Source organism: Rhinichthys klamathensis, unplaced genomic scaffold (genome assembly GCF_029890125.1).
Source record: "Rhinichthys klamathensis goyatoka isolate OS25496 unplaced genomic scaffold, OSU_Roscu_1.1 h1tg000262l_1, whole genome shotgun sequence".
In the NCBI taxonomy this organism is placed as follows: domain Eukaryota; kingdom Metazoa; phylum Chordata; class Actinopteri; order Cypriniformes; family Leuciscidae; genus Rhinichthys; species Rhinichthys klamathensis.
Genome location: NW_026606783.1, coordinates 914,245 through 932,916, shown reverse-complemented (window position 1 = coordinate 932,916; position 18,672 = coordinate 914,245). Strand labels below are relative to the sequence as shown.

The following is an 18,672-nucleotide window of genomic DNA, read 5'->3' as shown; positions in this document are numbered from 1 at the left end:
GCAATACACACACATGTTGGTATTATTATGAGGACTTTATACATAAGCGTAATTGTTTTTATACTAAGCTATCATTATAATTAAATTTTCTATCCCCTTACCCTAACCCAACCCCTAAACATAGAAACTCACAGAAAACTTTCTGCGTTTTTTTTTTTTATTATTATTACTGTAACAGCCATCCTCATAATTTATGGGATAGAGACCTGAAACCTGAAAGATTACATATTTGTTGGTTTATATTTTAAACATTGTACAGGAAGTATAAACACTGAATAGATTATATAGGATACAACGGGGCTAAAGGCACACCTAAAGAAAATAAAATGTGCCTTTCACTACTCCAATAGAGTATGATTGTAGAAATTATTTTTGTATTGAACATTGATGGAGCAATAGCTTTTGTGTGAAAATAAATAATAAAAGTGGTTTGTTTTGTTTAAAAATCTTACAAATGTATGAGGTGGCAAGGTGGGCCTTTTACCCCACATACTGTACACATACTTTATCTAAAGTAATATGTTTTGAGTAATATAGTTAATACTTGTTCAACAATCACAGTTGAGTTTGTGCTATTTTCTGTTTATTTTGATAATAAAATAACTTATTTTTTTGTTCAATAAATATAGGGTACTGTCATTAAAATATGTTCATGTTCACAGGAACAAAATTATTTTAAAAGGTAAAGATTCTGAAAGCATTGAATGAGATCCCATAATAATTTAATATAGCTTCACAGTAGTAACAATAAATAGGCTATGATATTTTATTACATATGATAAGTAAAATGTTTTTAAATAAGATGGTTTCGTTATAAATATGGTGATTATCTCTAAGGTGGATACCTACCTTAATATATATTTACCATCTGAATCTAACAATGTCATGTCAACAAGTGGAAAAGCTATTTATTATCATGTTAATTGTTGTTCCTTTACAACGGCAGGGGCGCTGTTTGCCCCAAATGCCATAGTTTTACAATTATTGAAAAACAGCTGCTTACCTTGAACAAAACTGAAAAACATTAATAAGACCTTTGTCTCAAAATATAGTAATTTTATCGATTCTCATTTGCTACATTTTAAAAATATTAAATAGGCCTAGATCAAATCAATCAACTGCATTGCTGTCCGAGATCGCTGTAAGGATGAGCCACATTTCCACGTGCATAGTCAAACCTACATGAGTCAAACGCGGTTGTTATGAAAAGTACTGAGCTGGATTGTTGTGCCATAGTTGTTTTAAAGAGAATAAAGTCAAATACGCCTTTTACCCCGCTGCGCCTGTAGCCCATTTGTACCCATAGGCGTAGGGATTGCTGCCATGGCCATTTTGAACTGGATTCTTTTGTTAAGAATGTAGATGTACACCTGAAATTAATCCTGCCCACATTCCATCCACATACAAATCTCAGAACGTGTTTGTCTTCTTGGAGAATTGTTTTTACGAAACACAATAATCGTTAAGTCTATTATTTCCAATGATTCAATTACCACATCCACATAATGGAAAATAAATGGACAACGTTTTTCACAATCGACACAGATATAACATTTGAACTGAAAATACATAATGAAAAATGCATGTGAAAAGTAAAAAATAAAAAAGAGGAGATTAATTTAGATACATGACATATGACCCGCGAAATTACCATAGACTGTAAAAGAAATTACAAACAACGTCCGGGGCGCTAAGCCCCGCCCATTTTACATCTCTACCATGATAAAAAAAATTTTTTATTTAATTCCTTACTATTTCATGTAGATAGAATAGTTGTTATAAATGCATATCGTATTATCACATCTTATTATATCTTACTATTCTATATATCTTATATGATCATACTGCGCTTAAGGAATTTGTTCAGGGCAGGCACGTAGCCTAATCAATATTCATGAGCTAACCTTTTGCCATAGTAGGTTTCGTAAATGTGTCTCCCCCCAACAACAACACACTGTCCTTTACCGCGAAAAGTGCGGTGCCTGCCTTTCCCATCGAGGAAAGCCTGAGCTGGCTAGAGCCATTATGGCTGCGGTTTATTCTGAAAAGGAGTGCAGTTTGCAATCAAATAATGAAAGTTTGTCCTCTGAATATGAGAAAGGTTCAGCCCAAGATGTAAACATCGATCCAGTGAGCAATCGCAAAGCCAGTAATGCTAGAAACACGGGCGGAGAAATGGAAATATGTCCCCGTGGCCTTACATTGAAAGCCCAGGACCACGCCGAAGTTGTTGCAGCCAATGCTGCAGTTCCACCCATGAAGATTAAAGCAGAGCAAGTGGAGGAAGATGCATGTGTGGTTGTACATATGGACGAGGTGGAGGAAGGAGATTTGGCTGATATGTTTTCCAGTACAGGAGACTCGTCTGAGAGAGATGGAAGTACCGAAGGTAAGCAACTTTTTTTTTTATGACAACACCGACCTTTCAATTAGTCCCTACCTAGTTATCTTTTACCTTGAAAACAAACCAAGAAGGTATATAAAGTCACCTAAAATTAAATTAACACCATCTTCCACATTTTAGGAGTAGCTACTACACACAACCTTTGCATCATATTTTGTTTTCATATAATTGTACATAATTTAGACGTGCATCTTACTTATAATGGTTTATATTTTGCGTTAAAACAGCTGAGTTAATTTGCACCAGCGGATACGTGTCGTCATGAGGAATGACAAAACAGTGGTAGAACTGCATGTCCATGAGGATTTTTATTTTTAACCATGTTCTGCTTCCTGCCGGTCGTTATATAGTTGACTGATTTGGCTGGCATTTCACAACGCTGAGATTTTCGTCTAACCATTCTTTGTCATTTTCAAACCAGTTGTGCTGACATTGTAGTAGGCAACGAGATGTTGGCTACTGGTTCATTTAATCTGCTCCACCTTAATTTATATCCCAGTATCTCCGTTTTGCAGTAGATGGCAGTCTTTACTCAACTTTTGAATTGCGCATGTGCGTAAAAGAATAAAAAGAAAGGCGAATTAAATATTGTTTTAAGACACGATTTTCCTGTGTTTTAATTCTCTATATAATATGTTTGTGAAATGTATTTTAATATTTGATTATTTATCATAATAATGTGCCTTATTGGATCATATTTTGGTCAATATCATTGGAGGTGGAACAAATAATTCGAACCAGAAGCCGAATTGTTACCTGGCAACAGGTTTCTTTAACAAAGCTGCCTGCCAGATCGTCTTCGTTTACAGTTGTGTAAAATTTAAACAATGAAATCATTCTAACCTTTATTTTGTAGTTTTATTGATGTTTTTTGGTTTCTTATTTGATTTCTTATTCTTATTAGGAACAGAAGTTGCATAAAAAACAGTAGATTGTATTTTTAATTTTTTTTCCTTATCATTTGTAATGCATAAATTATTTCTGATGGTTGCAATACACAATGCAAATTTTGATTATTATTTTTTTTGGTCTGACTCTGATTTGTTATCCTATTCTTTTCCTCTGTTAAAATTATTTCCACTTTAAGATTATAAGATTATTATAGTTTTTTTCTTCATTATTTGGAGTATAAGGGGTCTTCTCATTTTAATTAGTTGGCTCTGTACACCGTTTATTTTTTTCTCTACTCTGGCCACAGGACTCACCCTGACCTCCCATTTTCCCCTCTTGTATTTTTAGGGGATTGGCCATTTCGCTGTGAGGATTGCAGTGAGGCATTTGGGAATAAGGAGGATTACTTAGAGCATCGCAGCGAGCATATCCATGATGGTCCCATAGTCTGCCTGGACACAGATTCGCAGTGGGATGACCTGCTTATCTCGACCGACGGAGGCCGAAGAACGCTGTTCTGTGCTCTGTGTGGACAAAAGTTTTCAAGCTCGAAAGGCTTTTTCACCCATCAACTGAAGCATCGCAATCAAGACATTAAACAGGGGATAGGTGACGGCCTTGGTGAGGGTGCAGGAAGACAGAAGCTTTTTGAATGCAAGGATTGTGGTAAAGCTTATTCCACTGTTGGTCAGTGTCTCAACCATCAGCGTTCACATAAGCAGGCCTCAAAGTCTGTTTTTCATCAGCTTGCTCATCTAAAGAAAAAGTCATTTCAGTGCCCCACCTGTGGACGCTGTTACTCTCGGGCTTCGGCTCTTGACGCACATCGTCGTTGTCATGAGGTAAAGCTGGTGAAATCCAAAACCTGTGAAACTGAGAAACCTCTGCCACTTAATGAATCTCCAGGTCAAACTGAAGACAATGGCACAAGCTCTGAACAGACTGAGGGGCATGAGCAAAAAGTTTTTCAGTGCTTCTGTGGCAAATCTTTTCGCACCATGTGTGGTCTCGGTACTCACCAGAGATTCTCAACCAGCTGTTCGGAAGGGAAGGTGAAGGAGGAAATTAAGCATTCGTTTGTTTGCTCTGAATGTGGCAAGACCTTCGTTAGCTCTGTGGCTCTGTTGTGCCATCAGCGTTGGCATAAAAGACGGGCACAACTTGTCTGCAATGGCCAGCCATATAAATGTACAGAGTGCGGCAAGGTCTTCACTTCCCTCACGTTTTACAATAAGCATCAGCGATTGGCGCACAGTGAAGAGCTGCCAGCGAAATCATTCCTTCATCAAGTTATTCAGCTCAAGAAGAAGGCTTTTGAGTGTCAGGAGTGTGGTCGTCGGTTCTCGCGAGCATCCGCCCTGCAGTCGCATCAGCTCTGTCATACTGATGTCTTCGGCGACATCATGGAGAAGAAGCCTGAGATGAGCACAGCCACTCACACATTAAAAATAAACCAGAATGACAATGCTGACAGTGTGGTTATTCATTCTGAGGAGACCTCACACGCTCAAGTTCAAAAGAAAGATTTTAACTGCACCGACACAGTAGAAGAGTATGGGGCCATAGATGTTGATTATGACGTTGTCCATATCACGGCTTCAGATGATTATGAGAACAACAGTGGTTTCTCTCAGGATCAAAATCCTGATCTTGAGTTAGTGTGTGAATCAGACCAAGAGGAAAAAGATGACTTGGGCTTCAATTTGAGTCAGACAGCTGAATCCACCTCATCCCTGCAGTTGAATCCAGATATTGATGTCAAAATTATACAGATTGATTATGAGCATTTAAATGATGAACCATTAACAAATGTGGAACTCGTGAGCAAAAACCGTCCTCAAGAGGCAAAGTATAATTGTCCACACTGTGATCGTAAATTTGTCAAGGGTTCGTCCTTGCGCTGTCACATACTTTGGCACAAGGGATGCATGGGAAAAAAAACGGATAGGAGGCAGAAGTTTAACGTAGTGACGCCAACAAAGAAGGAACTTTTAACATGCAATGTTTTTGCCTATGAAAGTCCCTCCAAGAGTGCTCATTGCTTTAACACAGTAAAGCATGAGGATAAAGTGGCGTACAAGTCTATTTCATACCAACTTGAAAATCTGCAGAAGAACAACATTAAATGTGAAGAGTGTGGCATGTGTTTTTCCCGACTATCTGCATTGCATTCTCACCAACAGAATCACGATAGAAAAAAAAAGACCTTTGCTTGCGTGCAGTGTGACAGGAGCTATGCGACCGCAAGTGGTCTGTACAACCATCAGAAGGTTTGCTCTGGCAGTGCCAAAGACGAAAAGACAAAGAATTTCAACCCGACCAAGTCACTTTTGGGCCCAAAAGTTTATCACTGTAAAAAGTGTGGTAAAGGTTTTTGGTCTTTGGGTGCTTTCTGTCATCACAAACAAAACCACTCGGAGTGTGCACATTTCGAAACAAGGCCCCCAGGTACGCCTGACACTGAGAACTGTCACATACGACGGAAGAAAAGGGGTCGTAGGGGTGGTTATAAAAGAGTGCACCCTATGAATTCAAGAGAGGAACATATATGCGAGGTGTGCGGCAAATCATACCACATGCTAGGTTGTTTTCTTAAACACAAACTTGTCCATGACACCCAAGGTCTCCAACCTGCTGTCAAATCTTTTGACTATCAAGTCCAACAGTTGAAAAAGAACTCCTACCAATGTCCCGACTGTGCAAAAGTTTTCTCGCGTGCCATGGCCCTCCAGTTTCACATGAAAAGTCATGGTTATGAGACTGGCCTTCCTTTGATAGGCGCTGACTCCTCTGAGCGACCTCAATGCCCGACATGCTACTCTTTTTTTGCATCTGAGTCGATACTACAAAATCATCAGAAGCACTGTTTAAAACCCGAGGACAATGTGGAATTTCCACAAGAATGTTTTGAGAGAGAGGAGCAAGACACATCCTCCCAAAAAGCTAAAGATGTTGTTGACACGTCTCATTCAACTGATTCTAAAAAAGAACGAAACACCCCTTTAGCTTCAGATTTGAAATACAAATGTCAAGAATGTAGCAGAAGCTTTTCGGTAATTGGTGCTCTAAATTTTCACAAGCGAATTCATCGTAAAGGTCACCAATCTAAAAAGTTGAAATCCAGTTCGGCAAAGCCATTGAAGCTTGGTAAAGTAAAGCCAGAGAAGTGTTTGGCAAAATCGTCTTTTGTTTGTGCTGAATGTGGAAGATATTTTAGCACCAATTCAGCTCTTGGCACACATAAGCGGTGGCACAAGGACAAAAAATTTGCCAGATTTCTCTCAAAGACCAATAAGATACACTCAAAGAAAAGTGTGGATGGTGGACCTTATTTATGTAATGTATGCGGGAAAGGATTCTTCTACCTTTGTGTTCTTCGTCGCCATCAACTACATCACCCTACCATGGAGACTCAACCCCAAAAAGAGCACGAAGTTGCTGAAACAAATGGTGTTTTTACCTGTCCAGATTGTCAAATGTCTTTCTCAAGTGGGTCTCTTCTAACAACTCACTTTGCAGACCATCACAGCAAGCCTACTGAGACTGAGAAACTACAGTCTGAAATCCCCTCTACAGATGAGTCGGGTCCACCCGTCAAACTACTGTACACATCTAAAATGGATGTTACCAAACGAGAGAAGACTGAGGTACTACACTTTCAATGCTCACACTGTGCTAAGAGCTTCTTGAACATACGTGGCCTTCGTGCGCACAAATGGCAGAAACACCACAAGGTTAGTGAACGACCCACTGCCTCAATAGAAGAGCGCTCTGCATCTGTAAAGCCCTTTGCTTCTGAAGGGTCCCTTCGTAAAACGTCCAGTAAGAAAGAGCTGAAAGCATCTACGGAGGAGGATCCCGTACAGCACAATCGAAATTTGGAATTTGCTAAATGTTTTTTCAAATGCGATAAATGTGCTAAAGCGTTTCCCAGTGAGGAGCAGTTAAACGCTCATAAGGAGGTGGCGAAGACTCGTCCGCACTGCTGCGCTCTTTGCTGCCGTGGTTACTGGACGGAAAACCAGCTGCAGCATCATCTCGCATGGCACAACGAAGTGCGCCGGCGTCTCCCAACTGAGCTGCGATACAGACTGAGTGCTTCCCTGGCACCTGGGCCTTCAGACAACCAGCAGGCTTTATCACACAGATCTGAGTCTATAGTCAAGCTGCCTGTAGCCCTTGTAAGTCCACAAGCGAATAGCCATAAATGTCAGCAATGTGGAAAAACCTTTTTGTCACCTCGTGCGTTGCAGCAGCACCAGACTTTTCACAAAAACGAGGAGCCGTACCATTGTTCACTGTGTTCACAGACATTTAGTGATATCAGAAATCTTATTGACCACCATCAGGAGTGCTTGGGTGATAAAGAGCTAAAAGACAGTAGCTCAGCTTCTGAAGTAAGAGGCGCTGCTAACCTGACTTGCATTGAGTGTGGCATTTCCTTCAAGCAGGAAACAGAACTGCATCAGCATTATATTGAACACGCACGTGGGTTCTAAAAGTTGTGAAAAAAATGCATGGAGTGGGATATTGGTATCTGAAACATTGCTTACTGTATCATTCTGCACTGATTTAAATTGAGGACTTGATTCAAGAGTTTTGTGACCTCCTGTGAGTGTTAGTATATAGTAGAATAACCGTATGCTTAAGGAGTAAGGAAAATGCCACTATCAGCTTTTAAATTCTAAAATAAATTTAAACAAAAATTGCTGAAATTGTTGTAAAGAGAAAGGTTTCTGCTGATTTCAGAGCATTATTACAGATGTCCTCTAAACCAAATAACCAAATTATGTGTTGTAATTACTTGCATAAAAGCTGTACATTTCTATCATTCCCTTTAAAATCTTGTTAGATCTCTGCAAGTGTTCCAAGAGTATCTCTTAGATGCTTTTCAATCTATTTAGATTTATTTTCCCTCCTTTTTTGACTGCTCAATTTAGTGTCTCTGTTGATTTCTATCACCAGGCTTGTACTTGTAAAGGGTACTTAATTTAAACTACCGAGGTCTTTGCTGGATATTTTTTGTACACGTTATTTAAAAGAAATTGCTTGAAGATCTTTTTTGTAAGCATTAGCCTACAGCTTAAGTCTCATGTGTGGTCATGCTAAACTTTGATTTGGGATTTGTACAGCTTCTGTTAATGCCAGTGACATTGTTCCTTCATTGCTATTGATATCACCATTTTTACAGTGTAAACCACAATTCTGTTGCATTTAGGTTTCGGTTTGCATTTTAAAACTTTTCATCTTTCTACTTTTTGAAAACATTTGGGGTTTAATGTTTCTCTTGAAAATGAAGACAATTATTTCCTTTCTAGATATAATGTTATACGTTCCTTGTGAAATTGCCCTGAAGTCATGTTAATGACATTAAGAATGTATGAATAAGATGCATATGGCAAAGCAGAGGCAGGGTTTTTTGTGTAGGTATGGCATTATGAATCAAAGAAAATTGCAAATTATTTGAACAACCGAATCACCTTGTGATATTAAATTGAATAGTTATATTAACATTCCATTTTGTTGTCTTGTCTGGGTGGTGAGTGTGAAGGTTTATGGATTGGTTTGTTAATAAAGTACCATCTTTTAATTTCCTTATAAAGTTGATTCATTGGTCATAATTTCAGCAAAAACTATCTGTTTATTACTTTACCTTATAGATATTCACGTAGCCATAGCCTGTTTAATCTCTCCTCTCCCACTCTTATTAATATGTAGCTGATATGTTGGCTGTTATACATGACTGATTAACTTTACAGTGGTGGTACAGAAGCCGTGGTTGTTAAATGGATCAATTTGGTGGTACAGTATCATTCAATGGTATGACATATTTTTGCATTTAGCATGCTTTTTTTCCTTGGAAAACTGATAAATATTAACATGAATAGTTTATTTTACCAGCAGATTTATTGAATGTTATTTTACATGCAAATATTTGTTGTAGCTGGCTAATAAACCCACATTGTCTGTTTTATGTAGTATGTGATTCTAAACGCATCCTACCACACTAGTACCATTTTTGAGACACCTGGATGATCCATTAAAGTTGCCAAAATTATGCTCTTTACACTGCATGTTATAGTGTATTCTACATTGTACTTAAATTGACCTTCCATTTCCAGAGTAACAGATTCTTAACTTGGTCTGACTGCCATTTTTACAGCAAATAAATCCAAAAATGTTAATGTATTTGTGGGATAACTAGAAGCCACATGCTGAAATACACTTTTTAACTTGTGATAATGTCCTTGAAACTTTGCAATTCTTGTTTTTTTTTTAAATAGTCAGTACTATGCATGCATGCAGTAAAAGTATGTTAGTGTTTCAATGACCATTGTAATAAGATTACAATAAAATATTAAAACACTGAGTTGGGAAATTGCAGCAGACATTGGAATTTTGCTTTGCTCTTTTATTGATATCAACGTCGTCTTACTGACATGAAACTTTCTCTCTTCTCCAGTGAAGATGCACAGCATAAGATGTCAGGCCTGTGGGCAGCAGTTCACTCGCTGGGAGGCCTTCAGAATTCATCTTTGTGAACATGTGAAAGAAAAGAGACCAAAAAAAAGAAAAGACAGGTGGAATCTGTCTCTAATGGAAATGACAACGGCCTAGGATATGTTACAAAAAAGAAAAAAGTGAAAGAATCTTTTGATGGTTCTTGTCAGATAAAACCGCCTGAGATCTTCTTCACCGCCTGTCCTGGTATTGCTATTTTGTCAGAGGAAGAAAAGCCAGTGTATTCAAAGGCAAACAAGGTCTATTCCTACCTCGAGTCTTTCAGAAGCTCCACATAACTTCAAAAGACCAACAGGCTGAAATCCGCTGTAAAACATGTAAGAAAGCTTTCAACCGTCCATGCTCTCTCACACTTCATCTAAAATTAAGCAAGCAGTGTGTTCCTGAAGAGCCTTCCATCCTTCACTGTGAGCTGTGTGATAAATCTGCTGTGGCATTCGTGAACCATTAGGAAATGCACAAGCAGAGGCCCTTCTGGTGTGATGTATGTACTAGAGGCTTCAGAAGTTCAGAGGGATTGAAAAGACACTTGCATGGCCATGACAAAAAAAAAAAACACATGCAACATCTGCTAGAAGTCCTTCGGGTTTTAACTTCAGAACCATTTCAACGTTCACACTGGGGTGCCAGGCCTTACTCATGTGACCGTTGCCATAAGAGTTTCTCGCAACCAGGAAATCTAATTACCCATTGGAAAAAACACCTTCTGGAGGTCTTTAAAGAAGGAGATGATGTACACTGGTTTTAGAGGAAAGAATCGAGTGTCAGTTATGGAAAAAGTCATTTTAGGAGTAATTCATTTTTTCATTCAAGAAGAGGATATGAAAAAAGACCCAGATGAAGAAGGCGGTGAAGTGAACATCAATGCCAACAACGCTACAATACCTAAGAGCGATTCATCTCCTCATCAGATGAAGAACAAAAACATTTAAATGAGGCACAGGAAGACAATTTGCAAGTGCAGGAAGTTGAAGGGGACTGGGAGTGTATTGAGTGTGGTTCACATTTCATTGGAGAGTCTGAGCTTCACATGCATTATATGAAGCATGGAAGTGGGGAAGTTTAATACACAGATGCTTGTTATTAATGTGGCATTTTATGTGACTCTCTCTTTACTTAATGACTCAATTTGTCAGTGACCAAAGTCAGTCTTGATGACACCCACGTCTGTTATGCAATAATATAGTTTTGGGGGTCTTGGATGATATTTAATCACAAGATTGCCTGATTTGCCTTATTTTCCTTTGGAGACTTTGTACTTCATTGCTTAACGCTGTTATCTGTGAGGCCTTAATTTAATAAGCAATAGATTTCGACACTAACATTTATCACTGCTTTTTGCAGTTTTGACCTGTTCATGTTCATGTCTGTTTCTTTCTAGTGTCTTGAATCGAGAATCTTTGTTGGTTGAGAGTGGACTATTGTTTGTTACCGAATAAATTTTTTTTTTTTTTTTTTTTTGCTGTTAAGAATTGTTACTTGTTAATGGATTTCATGTGTTGGATCAATGCACTATCAATACACCATGTGATGTTAATCATAGAATTTCTCTTGTGTTGATTAAACAGTTAAATAAATAATAAATGGCTTAAGTTGTGCTTTACTAAAAATGTAAAAGCATTTTTGTTTTTATTTAAGCTTTGTACTGCATGTACACTACCTTGGTTTTATCATGCATGGAAAACTTAGTGATAAGAATTGTTGTTCCAGGTGCTAATTTTCACTTATGAATCACTTGCCATGATCTTATTGGATGTTCTGTAGGTATCAATGTTAAACCCCTTAAATAACTTAAAAAGGTGATGCAATTCTTGAACTTAGCAGAAGTCTTCTCTCTAAAGTTGTACTTCATTCTCTGCAATGAAGACTATTGTGTTTGCTTTGCTGGCTGTGGCTGTGGGTATGTAGATTTCTCTTATTTATTATAATGTCAAATGTTAGTGTCTGCCTACACATTGACCTGTAAAATTCCTTAGTCTTTAAGATTAATTTGAGACTTAAAATGTTGGTTGATCAGATAAAACAGCAAAATATGAAAAACAAACATCAGTTCAAGTAATCAGTTACAAAAGACACAACTAGCTTTAAAAAGTGATTTTATTTACTTTATTTTGGGCACTTTGTGAACAATTAAACATTCTTTTTATGAAGCTTGCAGTGCAGATGATAAAATCATTGGAGGTTATGAATGTTCACCCAACTCCCAGCCCTGGCAAGTCTACCTTACTTACGATAATGGAGAACGCTGGTGTGGAGCATCTGTGATTAATGAAAGATGGATTGTTTCTGCTGCTCACTGCTACGTTTCGTGAGTATATCATAGGCTACATTTATGTTAAACCTCATCAATCTCCTTTTTCCCTATAGAGCAACTTTTTAAAAAGGACTAATAGCAGTTGCATGTTCACATGTGTATTGTGAATACACTGAAAATGATGATTGTAAAATGTAACATACAGAATTTTTTAACCAAAGGCTGTTAAAAAAGTTACACATTCAATTCTAAAACAAAGATGAGAGTGCATTAACCAAACATTTGAGACTATCCATAGAAATAATATGTAGGTAGGCAATATTGCTGATAAAAGTTGTATTAGAGCCCAGTAATATATGAGTTTTTTGTCAAATAGAGCTTCTCGTCTTACTGTCCACCTGGGAGAGCACAATGTCTACATTGAAGAAGGCACAGAGCAGCGGATCGGGGCAGAGAAAGTGATTCCTCACCCGGACTATAATGATTTTACGTATAACAATGATTTCATGCTGATCAAGCTGAAAGAGCCTGCCATCTTCAACCAGTATGTGCAGCCAATCCCTCTGGCAACCAGTTGCTCTTCTGCAGGGGATCAGTGCTTGGTTTCTGGATGGGGCAATCAGATCACCTCTGGAGGTGAGATGGCTGAGTAATGAAAATATTTTGTGTTATAAAACAGTTCCGATCTTGATTTGATCCAAGGCCAATGATATGCCGAGCATCAGTGCTGGAACTATTTTATCACTCTGCTTCTTTATGTGTTCCAGACAGACTGTTGGTCTGTGTATTACTGGTGGAGATTTTTCAGTGACTGCAGGTTACATCAATGTGCCAGTAGGTGGTGATAAGTAAAGGCTGGAATACACTGCATGACTTTTGCCCAAATTTGCAGATTGGATGAGTTAATGCTAGTTTCGGGAAGTCATAGTCAGTCTGCAGATTTCAGTGAATCCCATATGATGGCTACAGATTCTGATTTTGTAGCTTCAGGCTATGGCTGTGGCCAAAATGGCTCCCTGTACCCTTATATAGGCCCTGTCTCAAATGGAACCCTAAGCCCTCGTGTTCTTCCTCCCAAGTCCACACTTGAGTGACGTAATGCCGCTTTGACTGTCAGAAGAAGTCTGCTGCGGGGCTCGTGGGGTTACGGCTCAGCAAAAGTGTGCATCAAGGGCGCATTTCGGCCGCAAAGGGCACAGATATGAGCACCCTTCTGAAACCTAAAATGACAAATGGGATACCCTACGGTCTTGTGGACTTAACAGGCACAAGCCAGCCATTGTAAGACCACAAGTCCACATGAATTGTGCCATTTGGGACAGGGTCATAGTGTACTTTTTGAAGTGAGAGCCATTTCTGGTGTTGTCTTAAACTTTAGTGGACATTGAGTGCACTCATTCAATCCCACAATGCACGCAGTAACGAGTGTAGTACAACCGAGATACCCTCAACAGGTAGCCGCTAGAGAAGATGCTGTCCAAGTGGACTATATAGTGGAGTAATGTTGGGAATAGTGAATGAGGGTATCCACCTTATTTTTAACACAAGTGTGGGCGTGGGCATTTCTAACTTGAATGTGCGAGGCTTCCGTTATTTTTACTAACAGCTTGTTATGCTGCTTGATAATACAAACTGGTATTTCTCATAATAATATTTTAATATATTGTTGTAATTATAAATACTGTTTTGTAGTGTAGATAGGTTTACCATTTACTGTACACTTTGTTGTTCTTCTAGTTATTTACATACAGCGGCTATCATTTGGAAATCTTGCACATTCAGAGAAGCTTACTTCAATAAGATGGATGGGGCAATTTTAATACAGCCTATGACTCCAGTCTGAGCACATCAAGCATCATTGATATTTTGAGCCATTTTCGAACACATTGTTTTCATTTGTCATGCGTCTCCTAGCAAGGCACATTTCTGAGTGTTCGGATTGACTTGAAAGTCTGGTAGTTTGTAATCCTCAGTCGTTTAATGTATGATGCCCAGTTTTTCCTCTGTAACCATTTACAAAGTTGGAAAGTATATAATGCAGTTATAATCTATTCCAGCCTTTACTGTCTTTATGAGTGAGTCATTTGATTCATTCACTAAACCAATTAGTTCAAAAACACTGATTTATTCAAGAACGAAACACCACTAATTGTTTGTTGCTCTGAGACATGTAACACAAAATGTGGTGGCTTGTGGTGGCTTGTTTGAAACATTTTTGTTGGCGAGTAAAATACAATAAAGTAACTGGAAATGCTTCTAATGTGAAAAATGAACTGTTGAATAAAACTGTTGAAACTGTTTTGTGTATATATACACAAAAGTTAGGTATGTACCAGATCCAAATCTTTAACGTTGTTCTTGTACTCTTTTTCCAGTTGACTATGCTTCCGTGCTGCAGTGTCTGAATTTGCCTGTACTGTCAACGGCACAGTGTGAGGGTGCGTATGGATGGAAAATAACTGAAAACATGTTCTGTGCTGGATTCATGGAGGGAGGCAAAGATTCATGTCAGGTATGTCATTGACGTATAGTCTTCTTTTTTATGTCTGTTATATAATTTCATATAAAATCACACATTTCTTCTTTTCCTTTTCCAAACTATTCTCAGGGGGATTCTGGCGGTCCTGTGGTGTGCAATGGGGAACTGCGAGGAGTTGTTTCCTGGGGTTATGGCTGTGCTCAACGTGGCTATCCTGGGGTTTATGCTGAGGTGTGCCGCTACACTGACTGGGTCAAGTCCACCATTGCTAACAACTAACTGTTTGTTTAGCCGGGTTGGACCTTTAATTTTTTTATTTTTTTTTTTAATCTGAAATATCTGTGGTTAAATTCAGCTTGGAACAAATAAAAGTGTTTCTGTCCATTCATTTTATATGGATATAGTTTTCTTAGCCAAGGTTGCTCTTAGCCCAAAATGTAACCCCAAAAAGGGGGAGTCATATCGCTATTCTTTGTGTTCACAATCACAAACTTGTGATATCAGAAATCTTGCTGACCATCACCAGGGGAATTTAAAGAGACAATAAAGAGATAAGTAAGGGATAACATACAGTCAGCTGGTCATTATGGCAAAATAATGGGGAAAAATGCATACTGTACCAATCTGGAGTGGTTTATTTTGAGATAATGGCTGAATAATTGTACATTACCTTGCTTATTACATGGCTGTTCACACATGGACATGATATTGATTTGAGTTTAAATTCTTTAATAATAAAAAATTGCCGGTTCACATGTAAAAAACAACAAAAAACAGATAGTCAGAATTTGGTGTAAACAACATAAAAGCATGGATCCGTACTGCCTTGTATCAACGGTTCAGGCTGCTGGACTGGTGGTGTAATGGTGTGGGAGTATTTTCTTGCACACTTGGCCGTTTAGTATCAATTGAGCATTGTTAAATGCCACAGCCTATTGTTGCTGACCATGTGCATCCCTTTATGACCACAGTGTACCCATCTTCTGATGGCTACTTCCAGCATGATAATGCGCCATGTAACAAGTTCAAATCATCTCAAACTGGTTTCTTGAACAAGACAGTGAGTTCACTATCAAATGGCCTTTGGGGTGCGCTGGAACGGGAGATTCACAACATGGATGTACAACCGACAAATCTGCTGCAACTGCATGATGCTATCATGTCAATATGGGCCAAAATCTCTGAGAAATGTTTCCAGCACCTTGTTGAATCTATCCCATGAAGGCAAAGGGGGTCCAACCCGGTACGGTCTACATAAAGTGGCCGGTGAGTGGGTGAAATAACAGATTATTGAAGTCAAAGATACTGACCTCAACGGTTGAGATGTTCATAAAAGGTAAACCTAGTGTGGATTTAAGAAAAGTCCCCAGCAGATGCTCTACGGGCAATGAATGAATGACCAAACCCAAAGGTCTATTAAAAATGTATTTACTGTCATGATTCTGCCATCTAGTTCTTGTCTTTCTTTAAGTCTTGAGGCAGGATCATGACAGACCCATGTTTTATGTGCAAACACATGGCCTTGTTAGAATAGAATAGAATAGAAAAACTTTATTAATCCCCAAGGGGAAATTGCAGTGTTGCAGCAGGATTGTAACACAGAATACAAACCAAACATATTACATAGACTGACATATACTGACAAATAAATAAAAAATAGATACAAATATTACAATGTATCTTAACAAGTATAAAATGTATACACAAGTGCAACAGTGCACAAAGATGTGAAATTAGTATCACATGTGAATATTGAGTGTCAAATATAATGTTAAAAATAATATAATGTCCTTTATCATTCACGTGTCATTCATCTCCTCAGTCTCCTCTCCCTGCCCAGAGAGTTGTTGTGTATTGTAATGGCAGTGGGTAGAAATGACTTCCTGTAACGGTCCTTGCTACAGCGGAGTTGTAGAAATCTCCAGCTGAATACACTCTGCTGCCCGACCAGCAGGTTGTGCAGCGGATGTGAAGTGTTGTCCATGATATTATATAACTTGTGTAACATTCTTCTCTCCACAACCAACTCCAGGGGCTCCAGAGCAAGCCCCAGCACAGAGCCAGCCTTCTTTATTAACTTGTTCAGTCTCTTGCTGTCACTGACTCTGATACTACTGCCCCAGCAGATGGCAGCAAAGAGAATTGCACTTTCGACAACAGACTGATAGAACATATACATCATCCTGCTGCATACATTAAAAGACCTAAGCTTCCTCAAGAAGTAGAGTCTACTCTGACCCTTCTTGAAAATGGCCTCAGTGTTGCACTTCCAATCCAATCTGTTGTCAAGGTACACACCCAGATATTTAAAATTCTCAACCACCTCAACCTCCTCTCCCTGAAGGTGAATGGTGTTTAGTGTTGTTATCCTGGTCCTCCTAAAGTCCACCACCATCTCCTTCGTCTTTGTCACATTAAGGAAGAGGTGGTTTTCCCCACACCACAACACAAAGCGGTCAACCAGATTCCTGTACTCTGACTCGTCTCCATCCCTAATACACCCAACAACTGCAGAGTCATCCGAGTATTTTTGGAGATGACAGGACTCTGAGTTGTGCTGGAAATCTGAAGTGTATAGCGTGAAGAGAAATGGTGAGAGAACAGTCCCCTGTGGTGCTCCTGTGCTGCTGACCACTCGTTCCGACACACCACCCCTTAGTCGCACAAACTGTGGTCTGTCTGTCAGGTGGTCTGTAATCCAGGAAACTGTGGAAGTGTCCGCCTGCATCTTCAGAAGCTTCTCTCGCAGCAGTAAAGGCTGGATCGTGTTAAAAGCACTGGAGAAATCAAAGAATGTGATCCTTACAATGCTGCCAGCTTTATCCAGGTGTGAGTGAGCTCGCTGAAGCAGGTAGATGATAGAATCCTCCACACCAACCCCAGGGCGGTAGGCAAACTGCAGTGGGTCAATGGAGGTGGTCACCTGTGGTCTCAGGTGGGCTAGAACCAATCTCTCCAGAACCTTCATGATGTGAGATGTTAAGGCAACCGGTCTGTAGTCATTAATAATAATAACTTTAATAATAATAACTAAATGTTTCAGTGACCAAAGTCAGTCTTGATGACACTCAAGACAATTAGATCTAACAATTAGATCTGCAATGCAATGAAAGGGTATTTGATTTCTAATATTATTCTCTCAACAGACATGTACATCGATAGTCTGGCGTTATAATTTATTTGCTTTTGGTGTACTGTGGAGTGGGTAAAACTGTTTTTAATGGCAGGCTAGCAGTTACCGTTGACTCGCGCTAGCCTAGCACTGGCGAACTATGCAACTGGAACGACTGGATGAAATTTTTTTAAAACTGTCTCCACTGATAAATAACACTAAGGCTAACTTGGAAATGAGGCCCGATGTCCAAAATTCGGAACCACCCCTTTAATAACGTTTAAGAAGGTCCGTTCTTAAATCATTGCATTCAAAAGTTACACACACACACACACACACACACACACACACACACACACACACACACACACACACACACACACACACATATATATAAAATAAATATATATGTACATATAGGCTATATGTATTTATACACAGCTATTTTTTTTCAGTTGACTTTCCTTATACGCTGCAGTGTTTTTTCTCAGGGGGATTCTGGCGGTCCTGTGGTGTGCGATGGGGAACTGCGAGGAGTTGTTTCCTGGGGTTATTTCTGTGCTCACTGCTCAACGTGGCTATCCTGGGGTTTATGCTGAGGTGTGCCGCTACACTGACTGGGTCAAGTCCACCATTGCTGCTAACAACTAACTGTTTGTTTAGCCTGGTTTACAGGAAAATGTTCCTTGTTTTATCTTGAAAAATTAAATTCAGCTTGAAACATGCATAAGTGTCTCTGTGTTATATTTTTAAAAGGACAGTCAACATGAAACGGAAGTCTCAAACAAAAAAATTTAGTGATGAACTTGATTTTTTAACATAGGGAATTGATTGGATTGTCGTGGTTTACTATTGATCGATCTCATGTGAGTGAAGTTGTCCCGCCCTCACGCCATGAAAACGTCATCTGAGAAGAAAAGAGATTGTCGTTGCAAGAGGGAGTGAAGTTATTTTGATTAAAGATTAGGAGGCCACATGAATATAAAGAACAAGTAGCCTATGTGCACGGA

The 18,672-nt window shown here is 39.0% G+C and overlaps 2 protein-coding genes across 3 annotated transcripts; both read left to right on the top strand.

The window, feature by feature from the left end:
* The first annotated feature begins 1,991 nt into the window (after window positions 1-1,991).
* On the top strand, window positions 1,992-7,848 carry si:ch211-261d7.6 (zinc finger protein 62 homolog). The gene is made up of 2 exons (XM_056267660.1): window positions 1,992-2,389; window positions 3,644-7,848. The coding sequence occupies exons 1-2, from the start codon at window positions 2,026-2,028 to the stop codon at window positions 7,792-7,794; spliced, it is 4,515 nt and encodes a 1,504-aa protein (XP_056123635.1). The 5' UTR covers window positions 1,992-2,025; the 3' UTR covers window positions 7,795-7,848.
* A 3,797-nt stretch (window positions 7,849-11,645) lies between these two features.
* On the top strand, window positions 11,646-18,342 carry LOC130101919 (trypsin-like). Of its 2 annotated transcripts, none has more exons than XM_056267787.1 (5): window positions 11,646-11,717; window positions 11,969-12,125; window positions 12,448-12,707; window positions 14,447-14,583; window positions 18,154-18,342. In XM_056267787.1, the coding sequence occupies exons 1-5, from the start codon at window positions 11,678-11,680 to the stop codon at window positions 18,259-18,261; spliced, it is 702 nt and encodes a 233-aa protein (XP_056123762.1). In that variant the 5' UTR covers window positions 11,646-11,677; the 3' UTR covers window positions 18,262-18,342. The 2 variants fall into 2 exon arrangements, with proteins under 2 accessions (XP_056123762.1, XP_056123761.1); XM_056267786.1 differs by lacking the exon at window positions 18,154-18,342 and adding an exon at window positions 14,680-14,938.
* The last annotated feature ends 330 nt before the right edge of the window (window positions 18,343-18,672 follow it).

Bases quoted from the DNA above. Each gene is read 5' to 3' on its own strand.
- si:ch211-261d7.6 (XM_056267660.1), top strand. From the start codon at position 2,026: ATGGCTGCGGTTTATTCTGAAAAGGAGTGCAGTTTGCAATCAAATAAT. The intron at 2,390-3,643 runs GTAAGCAACTTT...TTGTATTTTTAG, and splicing joins GAGAGATGGAAGTACCGAAG to GGGATTGGCCATTTCGCTGT.
- LOC130101919 (XM_056267786.1), top strand. From the start codon at position 11,678: ATGAAGACTATTGTGTTTGCTTTGCTGGCTGTGGCTGTGG. The intron at 11,718-11,968 runs GTATGTAGATTT...CTTTTTATGAAG, and splicing joins TTTGCTGGCTGTGGCTGTGG to CTTGCAGTGCAGATGATAAA. The intron at 12,126-12,447 runs GTGAGTATATCA...TTTGTCAAATAG, and splicing joins GCTGCTCACTGCTACGTTTC to AGCTTCTCGTCTTACTGTCC.